Source organism: Mastigoproctus giganteus, chromosome 6 (genome assembly GCF_048544385.1).
Source record: "Mastigoproctus giganteus isolate SK-2022 chromosome 6, ASM4854438v1, whole genome shotgun sequence".
NCBI lineage: Eukaryota > Metazoa > Arthropoda > Arachnida > Uropygi > Thelyphonidae > Mastigoproctus > Mastigoproctus giganteus.
In genome coordinates, this window is record NC_143580.1 from 139,816,593 (window position 1) to 139,842,038 (window position 25,446).

Below are 25,446 nucleotides of genomic sequence, written 5' to 3' on the forward strand. Positions count from 1 at the left end.
TACATCTGGTCACTTTAGATTAGAGTAATAACGATGATTGTTATTAGCTTAGGTAGAATACTAGAACTATTCCTTTCATTCTACAGTTTTGAACCAGTGTGGGAAGTTTTTTTATCCAGTTTTAGTGTTCCTTAAAAATAACCAACTTTTGTCACTGCATCACCAGCTTATCTTGTTTGGAGACACATTCCTTTACAAATTGGTACTTAAGTGAAAATTGTTTGCCTATCTACTTTAGAAGCTATTCTTTATACCTTCCTTTTTTCACTATTTCTTAACTGTCTAGTTTGCATCAAAAATCTAAGGCAGAAAGTAGCTTAAAATAGAAAACTTTAATAAAAAATTATTCTTAATTCTAAAATTGTATTGTATAATAAGATCAGGAAATAATACAAACAATGCTATTGTTATTTTAAAAAAATATGTGCACATATATATATACACCCACACACACACACACACACACACACACACACACACACACACACACACGGTGTTTCAAAAGTGATGGTCAATAATTTAAAGGTGAACTGTACAGACTATAATATGCAAAAAAAGCCTAGTAAACATGGGTCCTTAAGTGAATCATTTTCGAGATATTGAACATTTCTAGTTGGGATCCACCATTGACAAGGTGAACTGTATAGAGTTGGCAACCACCACTGACTTGTTTCTTTGGGTTAGGTTATGCTCATTCTCTCCGTTTCCCCTCTTTCAATGCTGAGACATAGCAAGCGTACTAGTACTTGTCAAAGGATAATCAATTTCTCTGATTGTGAATCGCATTCATCTTTAAACATCCTAAAACACCTGCAAGCTGTGATATGTGGAAGCATAGATTCACCATAAGCCTCTTTTAACATTTCATATATGCTTTAGCTGATGTTTTCTTGAGACAGAAACAAAATTTGAGCATCCCTTACATGTCAGGTCCATTGTTAATTAGACGAAATGGAGCAGGCATCAACTTGACTGCCTGCCAAAGTCACACCATGCACACAATTAACTGTGCAGTTGATTGTGTGCAGCTTGATTTGGTCTTAAATTCTGCAGCTCAGCTAGAAATAGCATGCAGTGTGGTTGTTCATTAAAATATGATCATTCTATTGAACAGCTCTTGTTTCAAATCCATGGAAATCAGCATCAAAATTTTATCACTGAACGTCATTTCTGGAAAAATAGTTTCTAAACACTGTTTCAGAACTATAGGTTTGACATTATACTGCTGGAACCATACTACTTCCTTTGTTGTAACTAATTTTTATGAAATTATTGAAAAGTCCCTCATAGCTCACTAATTTTCTTATTAACTTGCCGTAATAATGGAACTTAATTTGTGATTATGTGTGGTTCCATAGACTGAATCAAAGATGTACAACTTGGTAGCAAATATGTAGTGATAATATTGGAAATTGACATGGTTTATTTTGGTGGATGAGCTCTGCAATTATCAATTACCACATATTTGGCATTAATCTTAGATTACTGCTATCCATATGCATTATCTTGCATTTGTCAATGTTAAACTTCAGTTGCCTTTTTTCAGCCCATCTGCCTAATTTTTGTAGATCTTGTTGCAATAGCTTACTTTTATTACTATCATTAACCACCATGCTAAAATTTGTATCAATAATAAATATAGAAAACAACAGTGGGCCTAGCACTGAACCCTAGGGGACTCCACTACATAATAACATTAATACATGAAGAGCAGTATCCATTAATAATCACTCTGTCATCTCCTACTCAACCATCTCAATATCCACAGCAGCAACTTGCTGTTAATGCCACTCTGCTCCAATTTTTATAGCAACCTTTTATTTGCAACAGTAACAAAAGCTTTCATGAAACACAAGTGTAGATATCAAAATTCTTTTTTGCATCTAGTTCCTTTCTTACTGCATCATAATATCCAATCAGATTGGTGTAGGACAAGATCACTTCTTAAAAAATCCATGATGTGACTGCAGTATAATTGCATTCCTGTCTAGATGGTCCTGCATTGTTTTTCTGGAACAGAAATTAAGCTAACAGGTGTGTACGTACTCACGTCACCTTTTAATCCCCATTTGTGAATTGGGGATACATTCACACATCTCCCATCCATCCCCATAATCCAAAGGAGCTCTCATAATTATGGCTAAGGGTTTGCTTGCTTCCTTTGTTGCCAGTCACCCCAGGCACTTTTTTATGTTTATCTTCAGTAATTTCTCTTCCACTCCTCTCAGTTATGACACAATCATAAACAATTTCTCATCTATGAATATAGAGGCAAAATACACATTCACTTTGTCAGCAACCAGAGCAGGATTGTCAACTGATAACAATATTTCTTAGTTGGTATGAAAAACATAGTAGCTTTCAAGATTAATTCTTTAAATGCGTCCCATTTTGAATTTGCTGTTGGTAACATCATCAGTTGGTCCCACTGTATAGAATTTAAATACTGTCTCAGACCACCGTAGTCGCCTTTACGAAAGTAAAAACCCTTCCCTTTATCCATGATGGTAGTGACCTCCTTGAGTAAATCCCACTTCAGCACACTGTGATCACTGCCACCTAGTGGTTTCTTTATCTGCAGATTCTTAATGCATGAAGAATCACTACTGAAATCGGATCAAGAATATTACTCCCTCTAGTTGCCTCCCAAACATGCTGCTGTAGAAAACAATTATTCAATAAATCCACAAAAGCCTTACTAATGTGTGAGTGACCAACCCACAAATTCCAGTCAGTATGTGGGAAATTAAAATCCCCATTATAAGACTCTCTGATTTACTGGCCCACTCTATTTCCCTGTACAGTTGTTTATTATACTTATCAGAGTCATTAGGCCTATAACACATTTCTACTCTCAATTTTGATTTCCCAGTGCTTATGTCACATCAAACTGACTTGACACAGGAGTGTCTAGCCATGTCAACTAGCATAACTCCTCTTCCGCTCCTAACCTGTGTATCCTTCCTGTACACATTGTACTCTCTAAACTCCATTCCTGCATTCCTTATATCTGTGTGACACCAAGTCTCTGATATCTCAACAGTGTCTGCCTTTGATGTTTTGACGAACACCTCAAATTCATCAACTTTTTTTACCGATACTAAGTAATAACCCATACAATCTATATCTAAGGTCAAAATAAACTGAGTATTGTAACTAGGAATATAAGCTACTTCTAGAAAATAGTAAATTAATATGCAAATTTAGTCAATAAAATGGTAAAATTTTAAGAAAAACTTCTCTATTTGCCAGAGCTGTAAAAACTTCGCCCGCACCGAGCTAATCTCGTTCCCACTCCCTATTGGATGCTCAGAATTTTCGTGCCAGGATGCCTATTATATCAAATATTTGCCTTCACTGACACTGTTCACAATAAAATATTTATAAAAAACATTTTGTTCTGTTAATTTTGTTGAGATGTGTATTAGTGTCCCACCCTCAATCTGCCAGTTTTGCATCCTACCTAACATTTTCTCGATAACACCAGCAAATATTGTTGCATCCCTCCCAGCCCTGTAAAAAGAGTCTCTTTTGTTAACAAGCACAGATTGCACTGAGAAAAATTATACCTCAAGTCTTGTACAATTTTTCCCTGGCCGAACTGACTGACAAGGTTCTCAACGTGTACTCCCTCCTCACATGTCTGGGCCGAATTGCTTTAAAATTGAATCCTAACTCTCAATATTTTCCCATCATTGCCATGTACTTGTTAAGTAAATCCTCAAATCTTCTACTGCTGTTAATATCATTAGTGCCAACGTTTACAGCAGTATCACTGTTGCGCCTTTAAAAGATAACTGCTCTACTCTATCATCCACTTTTTCCCCTGGCAGACATACCTGGCCCTATTCCACCTATCCTTTTAGCATAATATATTTCCCATTTCCCTGACAATATAGTCATTGACAGTAGCTACCTCCTGTGGCCACTGTGATGCACAAGTGTGAGCTCTGACATTCAGGTGGGTAGCTGAGATAATGATGCACTCTGTCAATTTAATTTCTTTGAGTGCATTCACTTTATTCTTCAGGCTCTCATAAATGTCCATCAGAATACTCAGTTTATGCCTAATTTCTTCACTATTTGCACTGACTTCTCCAAAAAGACATTCCCCCTTGGCTATATCATTTTGCATTACAGATAGTTCCACAAACATTGCACAAGTAGCTCATTGATTTAAGGCTGTGCATTGATTTGTAGAACCGCCCCCTTCTCTCCCAGCTGATCCATAGTAATCCCACAAATTTCAGTCCATTGTTTTGCTGCTTTTGTCTGAATCACGGTTTCCATTTAAATTGAATTTAATTTAGAATGCTACACTAAACTAATAGCTACCCAAATGCAGTAATCTGCTATCAAATTTATGTCTTATATAATTTATGTTATTCTGTTATTCTCATAGAATTTTTAAATGAGTTATTGCCTTACTAGTCTTACTTTGTACCCAAAGTGGTATAAAAAGCATTCCGTGAGAAAGTAACACACAAATAAATTGTTTTTACATTGGTCAGTTTAAGAATTTTCTAAACGAGTTGGATAATGATTGTTTACAGAAAACTCTAGACAAATTTTTCTGTTGACTGATAGATCCAGAAAAATTTAATGAAAAAAATCCATGAAAATCAGTTTTGTACTCATCTATTTTGAGATTTTTATGAAAAAAAAAAAGGAAAAGAGTTGTCATACTTACGAAAACTATATTTTATTTTCAGAAAACTTAGTGCTGCTGATGAACCAGAAGAAATTTGAGAACTAACTATTACTGGTCATATTATAGAGCTTCTAAAATGGTAGCATTAAAACTGAGGCCCAGACACTTAAGTAGGTTTGCTAATTTATTTTATTATTATTTTTTTTTAATAATTGGTAGCAGGATTAAAATATTTTATTTTTAGAGTTTATATAGTATTGTTGACTGTCAGATTGTAAGTGTTTAAGTGTAGGTGTACAGGTTTCAGTGTAATCCACACTGAAACACATACCTACTTTCAGAACTGTTTGAGGCATGTGCCCTCATAATACCAAATACAGGAAAACCTCAAAAATTGGAAATTCTCAAAATTAGCATTAGCATTAGTAGAGGCATTTGATGCAAGAAAGCAAGCTTATGCAGCATCAGCCAAAAAAAAAAAAAAAAAAAAAAAAAAAACCACTTCCACTTCACCCCTCTGTTCGTTCAAAATACCTGTCCAGCTGAGCCTTAAACTTATTTAGGCTATCAACTTCCACAACAAGGGATGGAAGTCTGTTCCACCAACCAACCACCCGCTGGCTAAAGGCAAATTTCCACACGTCTAGACTACATCTGTCTTTCCTCAATTTGAATTTATGCCCTCTCAGATGATTATTCTGAGCAAGAGGAAGAATCCCGTCAGCATTGAGCATGCTCAAACTATTCAAGGCTTTTATACACCTCTATCAGATAACCTCGCTGGTGCCTAGTCTCCAGACACTGTAATTTGCAAAACTTAAGCCTTTCTTCGTAAGAGCACCCCTTTGTTCCATTCACTAATCTTGTTGCCCTTCTCTGAACTCGTTCCAGCAGCTCTACATCCTTCTTGAAATCAAGCCTCCAGGCCTGTATACAGTACTCTAGGTGTGGCCTGACCATTGCCTTATACAAGGGAATAATCACCTCCTTATCCCTGCTAGAAAAATTCCTATATATCATTGACAATACACCATGAGCTACTCTTGCAGCCCGTCTGCACTGCTCAGAGAACTTCATATCTACCTGCACAACCACCCCCAGGTCCCTTTCATTCTCTACCACTGTCAGTGTAGTACCACAGAGTTGATACGTTGCTCTGGGGTTGCAGTTTCCCATGTGTAGTACTTTACATTTGTCAATGTTAAACTTCATTTGCCACCTCTCAGCCCATCTGCTCAACCTTTCCAGATCCTGTTGCAGCAGCATAGTGTCAGTAGTGTCCTTGACAACCCTGCCAACCTTCGTATTGTCTGCAAACTTGGACATTAAGCTTGATATACCATCATCAATATCATTTATAAATACAGAAAACAATAATGGACCCAATACTGAACCCTGAAGGACTCCACTAATAACATTAGTCCACGATGAGCAGTGTCCATTGATTACCACTCTCTGTCTTCTCCCCCTCAACCATATAAGATGCAGGATATTTCAGAGACTGCTGGGAATCATTGGGGTACAAGTAAACACATGGGTTGTGTTAGGGTAGCTAAGAAAAAGAACAGGTGCATGTATACTTGCGTGTACACCAATGCTAGGAGTTTAGTAAATAAATTTGATGAATTTGAGGTATTGCTCAAAACATCAAAGGCAGATATTGTTGGGATTTCAGAGACGTGGTGTCACACAGATATAAGGAATGCCGAACTGGAATTTGGGGAGTACAATGTCTACAGAAAGGATAGGAAGGGAGGAGGGGTTATGCTATTAGTTAAGAAATACATAAAATCCAAGGAAGTGAAGCCAGTCGACATCGCTGGACAGTGCAGTGTCGAGTCAGTTTGGTGTGACATAAGCACTGGGAGATCAAAATTGAGAGTAGGAGTGTGCTATAGGCCTAATGACTCTAATGAGTATAATAAGAAACTGTACAGGGAAATAGAGTGGGCCAGTAAATCAGAGAGTCTTATAATGGGGGATTTTAATTTCCCAGATATTGGCTGGAATTTGCGGGCTGGTCACTCACACACTAGCAAGGTTTTTGTGGATTTATTGGATGATTGTTTTCTACATCAGCATGTTCGGGAGGCAACTAGAGGGAGTAATACTTTTGATTTGATTATCAGTAGTGATTCTTCATGCATTAAGAATCTGCAGATAAATGAACCATTAGGTGGCAGTGATCACAGTGTGCTGAAGTGGGATTTACTTAAGGAAGTAACTACCATTAGGGGTAAAGGGAAGGGTTATTGCTTTCGTAAAGGTGACTACAATGGACTGAGACAGTATTTAAATTCTATAGAGTGGGACCAACTGATGATGTTACCAACAGCAAATTCAAAATGGGAAGCATTCAACGAACTTATCTTGGAAGCTACTAGGCTTTACATACCAACTAAGAAATATTGTTCAAGGTTTAGGCCTAAATGGATGTCAGATGAACTAATGAGACATATGGTAGAAAAAAAATTCCATGCATGGGATACATACAAATTAACACGTGACACAGAAGCCTATGATAGATACAAGTTGATCTGTAACCAAGTTACAAAGGAGGTTAGGCAGGCGAAGGCAGATTACGAGAAATCTTTGGCAAGGGATGCAAAGAAAAACAGCAAAGAGTTCTTTACTTATGTAAACTCTAGAAGGAAGGGGATGAATCAGATTGGTCCACTTGATATCGATAGGTCAACTATTGATGATCCTGCTCAGGTAGCTAACAAACTAAATGAATATTTTGCATCGACATTCACACATGAGGAGTTATCCAGCGAGGGGAATGCCAGAAGTGTATTCAACTCTGGCAGTAAGCTAGAGAATCTTGTAATAACTGAGAGTAAAGTGGAGGAGAAATTGTTGAAGATAAACACAAGAAAGGCACCTGGGGTGGATGGGATCTATCCAGTTATATTAAAGGAGGCAGCAAAGGAAGTAAGCAAACCCTTAGCCATAATTATGAGAGCTTCCTTGGGCTCCGGGGAGTTACCCATGGACTCGAGATGTGCAAATGTGACCCCAATTTACAAAGGAGGATCAAAGGCTGACACAATTAATTATAGACCTGTGAGTTTAACTTCTGTTCCCTGAAAATTAATGGAGGCACTGGTTAAAGAAGGACTGCAGGATCATCCAGACAAGACTTCAGTTATAGCTCGGACACAGCATGGTTTTGTTAAGGGGAAGTCTTGCCTGACCAATTTGATTGGATACTATGATGCAGTCACAAAAGAACTGGATGCACGGAATAACTTTGATATTATATACTTGGATCTTAGAAAGGCTTTTGATACTGTTGCACATGGAAGACTGCTGCACAAATTGGAGCAGTGTGGCATTGGAGGCAAATTGCTGCTATGGATAAAGGGGTGGTTGAGGGGGAGAAGACAGAGAGTGGTAATCAATGGACACTGCTCATCCTGGACTAATGTTATTAGTGGAGTCTCTCAGGGTTCAGTATTGGGTCCATTATTGTTTTCTGTATTTATAAATGATATTGATGATGGTATATCAAGCTTAATGTCCAAGTTTGCAGCCGATACGAAGGTTGGCAGGGTTGTCAAGGACACTACTGACACTATGCTACTGCAACAGGATCTGGAAAGGTTGAGCAGATGGGCTGAGAGGTGGCAAATGAAGTTTAACATTGACAAATGTAAAGTACTACATATGGGAAACAGCAACCCCAGAGCAACGTATCAACTCTGTGGTACTACACTGACAGTGGTAGAGAATGAAAGGGACCTGGGGGTGGTTGGGCTGGCAGATATGAAGTTTTCTGAGCAGTGCAGACGGGCTGCAAGAGTAGCTCATGGTGTATTGTCGATGATATATAGGAATTTTTCTAGCAGGGATAAGGAGGTGATCGTTCCCTTGTATAAGGCAATGGTCAGACCGCACCTAGAGTACTGTATACAGGTCTGGAGGCCTCATTTCAAGAAGGATGTAGAGATGCTGGAAACAGTACAGAGAAGGGCAACAAGATTAGTGAATGGAACAAAGGGGTGCTCTTACGAAGAAAGGCCTAAGTTTTGCAAATTACAGTGTCTGGAGACTAGGCACCGGTGAGGTGATCTGATAGAGGTGTATAAAGCCTTGAATGGTTTGAGCATGCTCAATGCTGATGGGATTCTGCCTCTTGCTCAGAATAATCACCTGAGAGGGCATAAATTCAACTTGAAGAAAGACAGATGTAGGATAGACGTGCGGAAATTTGCATTTAGCCAGCGGGTGGTTGGTTTGTGGAACAGACTTCCATCCCTTGTCATGGAAGATGATTGCCTAAATAAGTTTAAGGCTCAGCTGGACAGGTATTTCGAACGAACAGAAGGGTGAAGTGGAAGTGGTTATTTTTTATTTATTTTTATTATTTATTTATTTTTGGCTGATGCTACATAAGCTTGCTTTCTTGCATCAAATGCCTCTACTAATGCTAATGCTAACAGTAGACTTTTCCTTTTGTGGGAGAATGCACTAGCCAATCTTGAGGCTAGGTTTCTCCATTTACTTCGGTGGAATGGAATAAATTCTTTGAGCAGAACTGGGCTTGGTTTTTGTATGTTCACTTCAAATTGATAAAAGGTCCATCCCAGTGCTGACATTCCGATGGACCTTTCTCAATCCAGAATAATATTTCCTCCTTATTCAAGGTGGTCCATAAACCTACTTCATTGTCTCTGAAATCACTAGTGGCATTAACAGTAGGTATTTTTGTGTCTGCAATACTAGGGTTTTCGGTGAGATCATTTGCTTTGTTTTCCAAGTCTTTAAGATGGTAATGAGCTTGAACTGCTTCTTTTGGTGTAACTATCTCGTGGCATGTTCCTTCAGTGCCTTGTGTTAATTTTTTGGCTGTAGGTCCTGGCACTTCATTGTCACTTTCTCCAGAAGTTTCTGTACTTGTAGTGGTAGTTACTGACAACAGTTCTCCTTGAAGTTAGCATTAGTAGAGCATATGATGCAAGAAAGCAAGCTTATGCAGCATCAGCCAAAAAAAACCCCTACTATTTCACCCCTCCATTCGTTCCAAATCCTGTCCAGTTCTGCCTTAAATTTATTTAGGCTATTCTCTTCACACAACAAAAGATGGAAGCCTGTTCCATCTTTTGTTGTGGAAGCTACCTCAACAACCAACTACCTGCTGGCTAAAGGCAAATTTCCACATATCTATTCTACAACTGACTTTCCTCAATTTGAATCTATGCCCCCTCAGGTTCTTAGTCTGAGAAAGAGGAAGAATCCCATCAGTATTCAGCTTTCTCAACCCATTCAAGGCTTTATACACCTCAATCAAATCACCTCACGAGTGCCTATTCTCCAGGTGCTGCAATTTGCTGAACTTAAGCCTTTCTTGGTAAGAGCACCCCTTTGTTCCCCTCACCAGTCTTGTTGCCCTTCTTTGCACTCGTTCTAGCAACTTACATCCTTCCTAAATTGAGTCCTCGAGACCTGTACACAGTACTGTAAATGTGGCCTGACTATTGCCTTGTGTAACGGAATAATCACCTCCCTGTCCTTACTAGCAAAATTCCTATATATTATTGACAAGACTCCATGACCTGCCCTGGCAGCCCATCTGCACTGCTCAGTGAACTTCATATTTGACCGCACAATTACCCCCAGGTCTTTTTTACTTTCCACTTCCCTTAGTGTAGTGCCACATAGTTGGTACGTTTCTCTTCGGTTACTGCTACCGATATGCAGTACTTTGCATTTGTGGATGTTAAACTTCAGTTGCCACTTCTCAGCCTATTTTCCCAACTTATCTAGATTCAGTTGGAGTAGCATACCGCCATTAACAACCCTGCCAACCTTTGTATCATCTGCAAACTTGGACATTAAACCTGATATACCTTCATCAATATCATTGATAAATATACAAAACAGCAATGGGCCCAACACCGAACCCTGGGGAACTTCACTAATAACATTTGTCCACGAAGTGCAGTGTCAATTGATTACCACACTGTGTCGTCTCCCCCTCAACCATCCCTTTATCCATTGTAGCAACTTACCCTTAATGCCATACCTCTCCAATTTGTACAGCAGTCTTCCATGTGCAACAGTATCAAAAAGCCTTCCTGAAATCCAAGTATATGATATAAAAATTATTTTTTGCATCCAGTTCCTTTGTGACGACATCATAGTATCCAATCAAATTGGTCAGATAAGACCTCCCTTTAACAAAGCCATACGGTGTCTTAACTATTACTGCAGGCTTGTCTAGATAATCTTGCAGTGCTTCTTTAACCAGTGATTCCATTATTTTCCCTGGAACACAAGTTAAACTAACATGTCTGTTAGTTCAAAAGGTTACTTGTGTCACCTTTTGAACCCCCTTTTTGAATTGGTGATAGATGTCACATCTCCAGTCCATGGGGACCTCCTCCGAGTCCAAGGAAGCTCTCATAATTATTGCTCTCATAAGTTGATAAATATATATAAACTGGTTGTTCTTCAGGCTGCCCAGTGTAATCTACTTGATTTTCTTCTGTTTGTAAATACAAATGTTCTGTATCAGAGGGATTATGTAGGTCTGTTTCTGCCTGCTGTACAAAGCCATATGATGTGATTGGCTTTAAATGCGTGAGTATTTAAGCTCGTGACCACCAAATACGGAGGATGCGGAAAGGTCAGGGAATGACCACCGCATATCCCCGGAGCAATATGGCCTTAGTTGCTAATGCTCCTAAAAATCAAATAACAACAACAACAGCAACTAGGCCTAGATAGTAAAATCAAGGGTGAGTGCATTTGGCACTCCCATCAATGTGTTCCTGAATTTTGGATTTCTGCTTACACATTATTTTGGCCTAGGTACGCCCCCGATTTTTATCATTACAAATGAAATAAAATTAATGGTAATTTTTTAAAAATTATTTTTGGCAGGAGGCCGAGGCCCTGGACTGCAGCCTGTCAGCCCATATGTAAATCTGGCACTGACCTCATGTGCCTTTCTTATCTTCAATTTCAACAATTTCTCTTCCACTTTACTCTCAGTTATTACAAAATCATTTAGCTCCTTGCCAGATTTTGATAAACCTCTGGCCTCCACTTCCCTACTGACCTCCTCATGGTTTGTAGGTAGACAGTGTTGCCATGAAAGATGTAGTTATTGGAAATACAGAGGTTGGTTAGATTGTTCCAATATCTGGTTTTGCAATTTATAATGTTCTTATAATTATTGTCTATGTAATATTGGTGTAAAAACACCATAGAAAACTCTTAAAAGGAAAAAAAAAACTATGATAGTAGTGTAAAAGGCATCATTTCAACTGTATCTCATATTGTGCTGATCCTTCACAACGAGTTACCATTTATTGCAGAACCTTGAATAAGTAACGCTTCATTAATAGAGAAGACTACTGTTACTTATTCTCGGTGGGCACCACCACCCAGATGGCATCATTTCAAGGCTTGTTGGCCTTTTATCGGTGGGGTGAATACATAGTAATTCATTGTGAAGGATGAGCACAATATGAGATCAGTTGAAATGATGCCTTTTACACTACCATCGTAGTTTTTTCCTTTTAAGAGTTTTCTTTGGTGCTTTTACACCTATATTATACAGATAATTATGCCCAGTTGCTAATTATAACCATTATCACGTACACCTTTTGGCATCTCTCATATTGTGGGATTATCTTCACAACTGGGTTGTCATGTTGGCAGTACCAGGGTGCCTGCCCATCCACCGATGAAAGGCCAACATCCTTAAAACGGTGCCTTCTGGGTAGTGGTGCCCACTGAGAATAAGTAACAATAGTCTTCTCTGTTAGTGAAGCGTCTGTTATTCGCGGTTGTGCAATACATGGTAACTCGTTGTGAAGGATCAGCAATACGAGATACAATTGAAATGATGCCTTTTACACTACTATCACAGTTTTTTCCTTTTAAGAGTTTTCTATGGTGTTTTGACACCTATATTATATAGATAATTATAACTCTTAAAAATATTATGCCCAGTTGCATTTAGTCTTACTTATAATTATTGTATATTTTATTCAAGACTGACTTCAAGTTGGTTAGATCTATACTTGTAAAAAGACCGTTAAAGTCAAAAGTTTGAATGTGAGAAATATTGCTATTTTTCAATACTTCTATTACAGGTAAATTCTTATTTATAATTCTGCTGTTAGGTAGGATATCCATAATAGGTTTGAGTAGTTGTTCCAATGCCTTGCCAGGTTTATGGGTATAACTGTATTTATATGAAGTGATGAATCTGAAACTAATGTGGTTTGTGGAACTTAAGTTTGAAATAAATGTAAAGGAATCTGTAGTTGCTAATGTTAAATTTTAATTTTTTGCTGAAGGCTATTATTTTCTTTGTGATAATACTGTTATTGGTAATAATCTTGTAAGTGGTACTTGAATTCAGTTCTGCATTTAAAGTCTGGAAATAAAAAGCTTTACAAATAATGGCATAGTTGTTGGAGGCTTTGTCAACAGGAGTGATGACGGCGAAATATTTATGTAGATATGAGAATTGTTGCGTAATTTTGGAAAAGTGGCATTTTATACCGCTGTAGGGGAACCATGATGTTTTAAAGTCTTATGGTTATTGAATATTTTAGTTAGTACTGTATTTATCCATATTTGGAAGGCTTCAATGGTGGTGTTATTTGTTAGATAGCATGAAATAGAAGTTGAGTAAATCCTGATATAATAGTTTTTTTAAATTTGCAAAACTGATTTTTGTATATAATCTGAATTTAAAATCATAGGACATGATATGTCTGAGTTCGTGGTTGAGTATAACATCTAAATTACCAGTAATAATATGACCAAAATGTGTATTAACAAAAGGCTGCAGTATAGCTTTGTGGCATATACATCTGTTGGATTAAGTTTAAGATTAAATTTATCCATGTTAGTGACTAGGGATTTATAGTTGCAACCTAAGCCAAAAAGGTTTCGAATATTTGAATCTAGATTTGGCATCCAGTAGGAAGGAGATCAGAAAATTTCTTAATACAGCTCTTAATGCTCTCCATATTAGCATTATATTTGAGCATAATGGTAGTATGTTAAGATTATGATTAATGGGTGATTTTAGTTCAAATTTTCAAATATCTGTTAGCAGATCAAGTAGATGTAGAAGTAGTAGTAATAGTAGTGGTGGCATATGATGCAGCTTATGCAGCATGACCCAAAAAAAAAAAAATAATAATAAAATAAAAAAATATATATTTATAAAAAAAAAAAAAAAAATTACACAACAATTCCCTCTAAATGTTTGTCCAGTTCCTCCTTAAATTTATTTAACCTATCAACTTCCACAACGGCAGATGGAAGTTTGTTCCAGCAATTAACCACCCACTGGCTAAAGGCAAATTTCTGCACATCTATTCTACATCTGTCTTTCCTCAATTTGAATTTATGTTCCCATAGGTTTGTAATCTAAACTAGTGTAAGAATCCCATCAGAATTCAGTGTGCTCAACCCATTCAAGGCCGTATACACCTCAATCAGATCACCTCGCAGGTGATTAGTCTCCAGCCCCTGCAATTTACAGAACTAAAGCCTCTCTTGGTAAGAGGATCCCGTCATTCCCCTCACCAATCTTGTTGCTCTTCTCTGTACACGCTCCACCAAATCTACATCCTTTCTAAAGTGAGGCCTCCAGACTTGTACACAGTACTGAAGGCGTGGCCTGAACATTGCCTTATACAAAGGGACAATCACCTCCTTTTCCCTCCTAGCAAAGTTCCTGTATATCATTGACAAAACCCCATGACCTGCCCTGACAGCCTGTCTGCATTGCTTAGAAAACTTCATATCTGACTGCAGAATTACTCCCAGGTCTTTTTCATTTTCTACCACCTTAAGTGTAGTACCACACAGTTGGTATGGTTACTTCTACTCATATGCACTACTTTGCATTTGTCAATGTTAAACTTCAGTTGCCACTTCTCAGTGCATCTGCCCAAATTTTCTAGATCCTGTTGCAGTAGCACAGTGCCATTATTGTCATTAACAGCCTTGCCAATCTTTGTATCATCTGCAAACTTTGACACTAAGCCTGATATACCTTCATCAATATCATTGATAAATATACAAAACAACAGTGGACCCATCACCGAACCCTGTGAGACTCCACTTATAACATTAGTCTACGAAGAGCAGCACCCATTGAATACCACCCTCTGTCTTCTCCCACTCAACCATCCTTTTATCCATTGTAGCAACTTATCCTTAATACCATTCTGCTCCAATTTGTACAGTAGTCTTCCATGCACAACAGTGTCTAAAGCTTTCCTGAAATCCAAGTATATGATATCAAAATTATTTTTTGCATCCTGTTCCTTTGTGACCACATAACAGTATCGAAACAAATTTGTCGGACAAGGCTTTGAAATCTTAACAAACCCATGCTGTGTCTGAATTATTGCTGCAGTCTTGTCTAGGTGATCCTGCAATGCGTCTTTAACCAGTGACTCCATTATTTTACCCGGAAAAGAAGTTAAACTAACTGTTTTGTAATTACTCGTGTCACCCTTCGATCCCCCCTTTGTGAATTGGGGATACATTTGCACGTCTCCAGTCCGTGGGGACCTCCCCTGAGTCCAAGGATACTCTCATAATTATCGCTAAGGGTTTTCTTACTTCCTTTGCTGCCTCCTTTAATATAACTGGATAGATCCCATCCAGGCGCCTCCATAGCCAGGTGGGCACGAGCAGCAGTGCATACAAATAGCATACGCTTCTTGATTAGACCGGGGTTCGAGCCCGTGACCACCAAATACAGAGGATGCGGAAAGGTTGGAATGACCACTGCATATCCCCGGAGCAATATGGCCTTAGTTGCTAATGCTCCTAAAACCAAATAACAAACAAACAGATCCCATGCACCCCAGGTGCCTTTCTTATGTTTAACTTCAACAATAGTTAGATGCGAAATCAAACTTAAGGATGATTTCACATCTAAAGTGGATTCAGAATACTGTTTAGTACTGAATAATAGTACTGTTTACTACTGAATCTTCTGTACATCAAACTGCCTGTTGTCCCATTCAGTAATAGTCTGCTGAAATTCACCCAGATTATTCTAATAGGTATTATTGTTGTGTTTTGGTTTTTGTAAGATCTGGGTTTATAAATGCTAATTTAAGCATGAAAAATTCTTCCTGGCTATTTCTAGAGCAGCAGTCAAGAAGCACTTCCAGTCACATTGCTTGGTAAAACAATGTGACTGGAAGTGCTTGTATTCAATTTCCTGCTTAGAGTTTCTGTTATTATGGCTACTGTAGTTATTAATATCAGATCTATGGAGGTTGAGTCTTCATGTTAGAGGTAAGGCATGGGTAAACCACATTGCTGCATTTGCAGAATATAGGTACATCAGCAATGTTAGTACCATGCTGAGGATGCATGTACGGACATGTAAGACAAATTTTGTTGGTTCATTTGTTAAATTTTAATAGGAATGAAGATGATTGGAATTGGAGGCCGTAACCTCAACATTATTCAGGCTGGAAGCATTATGCTGGTTTGCTCTGTGTGGTGTGTGTTAAATGTGAATGTCCTGAATTTAAGTAATGTATCGAGGAACTATACGAAACATAAGCTTTGTATAGCTCCTCATTGTGGTCAGATTTATACTACTCTGCCCATGTAGTATGTTTATAGAATGCTGACAATCCATAAAAAGCAAGTAAACATGAAAATAAAAAATATTAATAATAAAAGAAATCTTTTATTATTAATATTTTAAATCCAATTAATATTTTAAATCCAATTAATGAAGCAAAAACATAATAAATATATATAATGCAAGGCAACACTAATTCCATAAAAATCATAATAATGATAAAATGCAAAAAATGTAAATAATTAGCAAGGTCGACCTTAACACTAGGTGATAAAAAGAGTATAAGTGGAGTATTGTGGGAATTTGTCAGAGCAGGAAAAGCAATAAAGAAGGGATTTAATCCAAAGTCACAAGACAAGGTTGAGCAGTCAGCATAGTATAAAAACATTGAGTTTGATTGGTTGAGATAGCTATTCAAGGTAGCATTAGTAACACCTAGACAAAGCTTTTGAAATACAATCTATTAATAATAGGTTGTAGTGAATGTTTACAACAAAATAAAGAATTATGTTTAGCAATATATTAGGATGGTTTATGGACTAGGGGCATTACTAGAAATAGTAGAAGTACCAACGACCATAATGGGATGTAGATAAGTAGATTGGGGATGAAATGGAGAAAAGCTGGCAAAACCGGAAGCAGTGACAATGGAAAAATCATTAGGTACCTGAAAAATAAAAGTAATATATTAACAGTAGTACTTAATGCTATAGATCTGATGATTTTAACTTCTTCATCAAGGGTCAGCAGCCAAAAACAAAGGAAATATAACAAGAAGTAAGGCCTCTGTTTCTGATATGAAATATATGTAGCACTTGGTTAAATAATGAAACCAAGTTTTCAACTTGGTTTCATTATTTTAACCAACTTGATCTCATTATTTTCGTCTCCAACAAAGTTTAGAATCTTTTTGCACTACTTTGTCAGTTTAATGTTTCTCCTCTTTCCTGGGTTGTATTGCTTTATTGGTTTAATTGGCAACCTTCCCATCGCACTATGTAACGTTAACTTTAACTTATAACTACTTACAGCCGCTCCCCTCCCAAACTTGGAGTCGTTATAACATGTTATAAATACCCTGCGGCCAAATTTGCTAATCCTTTTGAACACCAACACAACTCAACTTGGCAGTTACTCTCCTCTGTCTATCTCCCTGACACCTGCTCGACACACACCACAGTGTTGTCTTTCTTTGTCAGGGTCTTTCATTTTAAATTCCTCTTGCTTAGATTACAATATTTTTTTCTTTTCTTTTTTCTTTTGTGTTCTTCTGTCTCTGTTGGGTCGGCTGTGAAATATACCTCAACTTCTTACCTACTGTCACATTTGATTTTGCTTCCGCGCACACTTTTTCAATTTGGTTTCATTATTTTAACAACATGTATGTATATTTCATATCAGAAACAGAGGCCTTACTTCTTGCTATATTCCTTTGTTTTTGGCTGCTGACCCTTGATGAGGAAGTTAAAATCATTGGATCTATAGCATTTAGTATTACTGTTAAAATAATTACTTTTATTATCAGGTACCTAATGATTTTTCCATTGTTACTGCTTCCGGTTTTGTCAGATTTTCTACATTTCATCCCCAATCTACTTATCTATCTATCTATCTATATATATATATATATATATATATATATATATCCGATAATTCAAAATAAAACAAAATAATAAAACATAAGCCATTAGTATGGCAAAAACTGTAGAGCGAAAATTAACATAAAAATAATGTAAAATAAACCAACAGGGAAGGAGAAGTAAAGGTAAAGGTAATAAGACATAAACAGTAGCCGAAAGTCCCCTATATAATTTAGCACTTTAAATCCAATTAATAAAACCGATATAAAATTTAAAATAATACCAATTATATTATAATTTAGCGGTACCCCCCTCGAAGGTACCAATTCCGAAAAACGTGAAATATCACCAAAAAGGGGCTAAAAGAGAAAAACAAAATATCAAAATAATAGACTGACCATTATGCCCCATATTGCCAGAGGACCACAAGGCCAATAATGGTCATTTTTTCTTATTTTTTGTTTTTTGTTATTACATCTTAATCTTTAAGCCATTATTTAAATATATATATATATATGTATATATATATATATATATATTATCCTGTAAAATTCTCTTATAATATATATATATATTTTTTTCATTTTTAGTTTTTCTAAAATAAATTCATGAGTTGATTTCATTTGCAAATTTCCTTTTTTTTAATCATTTTTCAGGCCCCTACAGAAGAACATATAATAATGTAAAATACTGACTAGCATTTGGTGCCTTTTTATCAATTTAGATAATTTCTTCAGGTATTCTAAATGGGAGATAAAGATAACAAAAAGAAATTGTACTATAAAAGACTGTGGCTTCTTGAAAAGGTAATATAGGATGTCAACTGGGGGCTTTAATCAAACCCCTCAATCCCTTTCATCACCTTCCTCTACTCCTACCTCTACTGCAGTTACTTCCACACCAAGCAACACACCTGGTCCTTTGGATGGGCAATCAATAAAGGAGGAGCGATCCTCTCCTGCTCCATCTTCAAATCAATCTTATGTCATGATACCACCTCAAAATCCAAATCCAGTGGCAGGTTTGCCACAAAATATACTAGATGGTTCAGAATATCCCAACACCACTTTTCATTTTCCTTATGGTAAGTATTTATAATTGGATGTTTTATAGTGTGTAGTAATATTAATAGAAAAAGAGGCAGTTCAGTGTTAAATATTTAATATTTTTATGGATAAAAATTAGCATTAGCATTAGTAGAGGCATTTGATGCAAGAAAGCAAGCTTATGCAGCATCAGCCAAAAAAAAAAAAAAAAAACCACTTCCACTTCACCCCTCTGTTTGTTCCAAATACCTGTCCAGCTGAGCCTTAAACTTATTTAGGCTATCAACCTCCACCACAAGGGATGGAAGTCTGTTCCACCAACCAACCACCCGCTGGCTAAAGGCAAATTTCCTCACGTCTATCCTACACCTGTCTTTCCTCAATTTGAATTTATGCCCTCTCAGGTGATTTTTCTGAGCTAGAGGAAGAATCCCATCAGCATTGAGCATGCCCAAACCATTCAAGGCTTTATACACCTCTATCAGATCACCTCGCTGGTGCCTAGTCTCCAGACACTGTAATTTGCAAAACTTAAGCCCTTCTTCGTAAGAGCACCCCTTTGTTCCATTCACCAATCCTGTTGCCCCTCTCTGCACTCGTTCCAGCAGCTCCACATCCTTCTTGAAATGAGGCCTCCAGACCTCATTAGTAGATTCAGTGAAGAAGGATTTCTTCAAATAATTTGATTTTATTTTTCAAGCCAAGGTCAGGCCCAGTTTCAGATTGTAGTTTACTGTACTTTACTTTCAAAGGTGAGCTTAATAAGTTTAAAGAAGTATAATGAGGTAATCTTTCACCTTGTTACCTGTCATCAGAATGAAATATTGTTTCCTGATGATATGGATTTTTATAATTTACATCTTTGTGAAATGAGTTTGTATTACCGGTTTTTGTAGAGAAACCATACGTACTCTAAGTGTATTTCAGATGAACTGAAGAAACTTGTAGCAGAGAATAAAATTATGCAAATAAATTTTTAGGTGATACAGAAGCTTATAGGGGAGGTAAACTATTCTACAATCAAGTCACAGAGAATGTTAGGCAGATTACGAGAAGTCTAGCAAAAAAAAATGCAAAAAAGCAGCAAAGGCATCTTCACTTATATTAACAGTAGAAGAAAGGATTTCAATCACATTGGTCCACTTGATATCGATGGTTTAATATTTGATGATCCTGCTCAGGTTGCTGAGAAACTGAATAGATATTTTGTACTTATATTTACACGAAGCATTCTTTAGGGGAGTAGATGCCAGAAATTTATCAAACTACCAGGGAACTAAATGATTTTGTAATAATTGAGAGAAAAGTTGAAGAAAAATTGCCGAAGTTAAACTTAAGAAAGTCACCTGGAGTGAATGAAATCTATCAGGTTATATTAAAGGAGGCAGCAAAAGAAGTAAGCAAACAATTAGCCATAATCATGAGAGCAGCCTTGTATTCAGGGAGAGTACTCGTGGACTGGAGATGTGTTAATGTATCCCAAATTCGTAAAAGGGGATCAAAAAAGTTACATAATTAATTACAGACCTGGGCTTAACTTTTGTTCCAGGGGAAAATAATGCAGGACAATCTAGACAGGAATGCAATTATAATGCAGTAAGAGCATGGATTTGTTAAGGAGTGACCTTTCTGACCAATCTGATTGGATACCGAGATGCAGTAACAAAGGAACTGGATGCAAAAAGTAATTTTGATATCGCATACTTGGATTTCAGGAAAGCCTTTAATACTGTTGCACATAAAAGACTGCTGTACAGATTCACTACTTCAAGCTTCCAGTAAGCAAAGTGGTGGTATTACTCCAAGTGATGAGAGTCATCTACCACATAGTAATTGAATTTTTTTGCATTTATAGTTGAAATATGTTGTATATTTGTAAAAGAATAAGAGAACAAAAAGAATAAGAATAAGAGACACTTTCATATGATACTCTCCAGAAATTAAAACAAATATAATATTACAGTAAAAATTAAATAAAAAAATCAAAAATATTACTGAAAAAGCGTTGTCAACTTCAGGAAGGAAAATCATTTTGCAATATTTTTATTAAATTCTTTTAATTAATTATTTACTTAATTTTTAAGTGTGTTCAATTGATTTTTAATTGTGTTCTATTGTTTTTTTTTAATTGTTTTCAATTAATTTTTTACTGTAATGTAATATTTTCGATTTTTTTTAATTTAATTTTTACTTTAATGTTATATTCGTTTTAATTTATGGAGAGCATCATATAGAAGTGTTCTACATATCATATTGAGGTAAACTTCTCTTATTCTTTTACAAATGTTGAGATCAACGTAGAACAGATTAAGCATCACAACTCTGATTTCTACTATCAAGTTGTATTTGTGCACTGCACTATGTGTTTATAACATTGTTCAAATTTTAAAACAATAAATGACTGCACCTGTTCATTAACTCTTAGACCTTTGCCAGCTTATGTGTCCTCAGCAATTCTGATTTAATATTGTGTATTTTGCTAAATGATTCATATTTGGGAAAATACTATTATTATTCTTAAAAGTATAAAATGTACAATCCTTGTGTCTAACAATATATGAAAACCAACCTAGATCGGAAAAAAATATCAATTTTAACTTGTGTGATCAGAGTTTAAATTTTTTTATTATAAAAGTTATCAGTTTATTAAATCTTGTATTTATATATCTGTTATATTTATAGGTAGTTCAAGGCAGCAAAATCTGTTTTTGCTTACAGCTGATAGTACATTTGCTTCTCTGCAATCTCATACATCTTTTGATATTAAAGATAGCAACAAAGGTGACCTTACCAGTGTTGTGTCGTCAAGACCTCTTAGCAGTCCTCTTCAAGGACAGAATGCTAGTCCAAAGTCATTTGTAACATTACATGTTACTGAGTCAAAAAATGACAAAATGATCTCTGGGTTTGAAGGAAGAGTCGATGGCCTCTCTCCGTTATCTGTGATTGCAGTGTCAGCTTATCAAGATGTTGGACATCAAAGTCCAAATATGTCCAGCAGTGGACTATCAAGATCTCAGCAAATATTGAGGTACCATCCTGGAGGTGATGCCATGCTTAGTGCTATTAATTATAATGAAAATGATACTCTACAGAGTGTATTTGATGTTCCTGTTACTTCAACTTTTGGTCCACTTGATGGATTACTTGGTTCTGGAATAGGAGGAACATCGTCAGGCATGAGACTACCTGACCTTTTGGATGGGGAAGTTTCACAGGAACCATATATTGAAACTGGACAAGAAATGCAGCTTTCTCCTCAGCCATTTTCAACAGGGACTGATACATTCGGTGTTGAGGGTACTTCTTTAAGCGGCATTAATGAGTCAGGAACTGTGGATGTATCAGGTAAGTTATAATTTTGTTTACTGATATAGGTACCCAATAATACTTAAAAGAGAAATGATTTTGTTAACACAACTTAAAAGCAGTATTGTGAATCTTGTTTTTTTTTTCACTGTGACATGAAATCTATAAATAATTCTTGATATATTGTGTAGTTATGGTTTTACCTCATTCATTGGAATGTTAGTGCCTATAGACATTCCATGTGATATTTTTTGTGTTGCATGTATTTATACATGACAATCACAAAAGCAGTTTGCATTTCTTATAAATTTTATATTTATTGAAAATCTTTAATTTGCCATTTTGATGTGCTTGAATGTACATTATGAGTACACACACACACACACACACACACACACACACACACACACACACACACACACACACACACACACACACACACACACACCTGAATTTCCTTAATCTATTGCTTGAGGCAATTGAAGGAGTCTAGTTTCTTTTGCTAATATTTGTTAATGGAATCATTGCCATTATCACTTTTCCACTCCCTTTCTGCCATATTCTTAATAAGGGTGATAGTGGAATTTTAATATGTAATAATGCACTTAACCTGTAATAATGCACTTAACCTGTAATAATCAACTTAACCTGGCTTCCATGAACAAACGTGCTTTGCTTGTCCTGGAGTTCAAACACTCTCGTGTTTTTCTGTGTGCATCTACTTTAGTAAAATATGGATTCCCCTGAATTGGAAGTACCTTTATATCGTCTGTAAGAAATATAACAGAATATTATAATGAGAGGAAATAGATGGCCGTGATTAAAAGAAACAACTTTGTGAATCCCCTCATGTTTTTTCTGAACTGCTTTGTACTTTTTATATAAGACCAAGTGGTATTGTGTCAGACAGCACAAACCTATTAAGTTCATGTGGACAAAATTTTATCATTAGTTTCAGCAGCTGCTTTACACAATTAATATTAGCATTCGGCTCTAGCTGTGATCACTCATTGTTCTCTGATAAGTGAATTGATGCTTATCACCCATTTGGGAAAAAGTCTGAGGTTTAATGTCTATTACAGACTAAAAGATCCCTTTAAAAACATTTATTTATTTTTTTTTTTTATTTATTTATTTATTTTATTTTATTTATTTATTTATTTTTTTTTTGTCCTCTGGTCTCAAACAGAGAGACAAGATTTTTTTCATTTCTCTCTCTCTCTCTCTCTCTCTCTCTCTCTCTCTGTTTTGTCATATTTATGTGAAATTTACATAAATAATGCTTTGCGGCCTTGATGCTTGCTAAAACAAAAAAGGAAAAAAATTGTCTGTTATATCTTTTGTAACTTCTGTAACTGAACTGAAAATACAAAACTTCGCTCATATTTTTTCAATAATTAAAAACAAAACTAAGTGTACTTTTTAACTTTGTTTTCATCAAAGAGTCTCCATCCCCATAGTAATGTAAATATTAGTGACAAAATAGATATACTAACCAGTTGAACTTTTCTCTTGTTGGCTGGCATAGGCACAATGTCAGTTGATAGATTTAGTAGCTACAGCTAATTAGCAAACAGCTTTCACAGTTAATTCTCATTCCAGCCTCACCATAGCCACTTAGTCACCACAATATGAGTACATTACAGTCTGCCACTGGCTTAGAGATGTCTGTGTTCAGTGACTCTCAAGTACTGGATGAAAATCTAGTCAGCTTCAGTCAGAGCTGTAGTTAACCATTCTCGGACAGAGGGAGTAGAGGATCTCCCCCCTCACACACACACACACGTGTAGACTTGAGTGACAAGCTTACGAAGTTTAGGTGCTGTTAAAATATATTTGTAAAAAACTCTCTCTCTCTCTTGCACATTCTAAAAAGGTTTTGTGACTTCCATTGGAATGAGAGGTATAAATTAATCATAAAAAATTGTCAGTAACCTAACTTGACTGCGAAAATAATAAACTTCTGGTGACTAATTTAAATAATAAACTCTTCCGGTGAATAATTTTCATTCATTACTAGGTTTAATGACAGTTACTGAATTTATGTAATTACTGCATTTACACTCCACTATAATTCAAGCTCTAATCCAAATTGCTGTCTTTGTCTTAAATCTTAAATGTTATCATTGCATTTATTATTGATTCATTGTTTACTGTTTTCAAACTGTTAATTCTCTGGATTTACGATGAAGATTCTATTTGCTCCATTCTCCTGCTTGACATAGCTTTCTTGATATTTTAACAAAAAAACAGTATGGTACTGTTAAATTTTGGAGAATTTTGGAGAAGAAAGACAGTAGTAAAACATTACAAAAATGATCTAGTGTATAATAAGAAGTACAAGGTGTGGCAATAAAGTTCCTGGACTTGTGCTATTGTGGTCTTGTTCAATGAGTTTGAAAATAAATGGAAATCGTATGTTGTGATTCAAATTGATGATCCTGCTCAGGTAGCTAACAAACTAAATGAATATTTTGCATCGACGTTCACACATGAGGAGTTATTCAGCGAGGGGAATGCCAGAGGTGTATTCAACTCTAGCAGTAAGCTACAGAATCTTGAAATAACTGGGAGTAAAGTGGAGGAGAAACTGTTGAAGATAAACACAAGAAAGGCACCCGGGGTGGATGGGATCTATCCAGTTATATTAAAGGAGGCAGCAAAGGAAGTAAGCAAACCCTTAGCCATAATTATGAGAGCTTCCTTGGACTCAGGGTAGGTACCCATAGACTGGAAATGTGCAAATGTGACCCCAATTCACAAAGGAGGATCAAAGGCTGACACAAGTAATTATAGACCTGTGAGCTTAACTTCTGTTCCAGGAAAATTAATGGAGGCACTGTGTAAAGAAGCACTGCAGGATCATTTAGACAAGACTTCAGTTATAGCTCAGACACAGCATGGTTTTGTTAAGGGGAAGTCTTGCCTGACAAACTTGATTGGATACTATGATGCAGTCACAAAAGAACTGGATGCAGGGAATAACTTTGATATTATATACTTGGATCTTAGAAAGGCTTTTGATACTGTTGCACATGGAAGACTGCTACACAAATTGGAGCAGTGTGACATTGGAGGCAAATTGCTGCTATGGATAAAGGGGTGGTTGAGGGGGAGAAGACAGAGAGTGGTAATCAATGGACACTGCTCATCGTGGACTGATGTTATTAGTGGAGTCCCTCAGGGCTCAGTGTTAGGTCCATTATTGTTTTCTGTATTTATAAATGATATTGATGATGGTATATCGGGCTTAATGTCCAAGTTTGC

At 36.4% G+C, this 25,446-nt stretch overlaps 1 protein-coding gene across 1 annotated transcript in view; it reads left to right on the forward strand.

The window, feature by feature from the left end:
- LOC150084620 (uncharacterized) overlaps positions 1 to 25,446 on the forward strand; it is a 582,065-nt gene that overhangs the window by 38,252 nt on the left and 518,367 nt on the right. The window contains exons 2-4 of the mRNA XM_090376306.1: positions 4,713 to 4,821; positions 18,481 to 18,908; positions 21,553 to 22,218. Coding sequence (XP_090232432.1) covers positions 18,641 to 18,908; positions 21,553 to 22,218 — 934 coding nt within the window. The 5' untranslated portion in view covers positions 4,713 to 4,821; positions 18,481 to 18,640. The remainder of the gene's footprint in view (positions 1 to 4,712; positions 4,822 to 18,480; positions 18,909 to 21,552; positions 22,219 to 25,446) is intronic.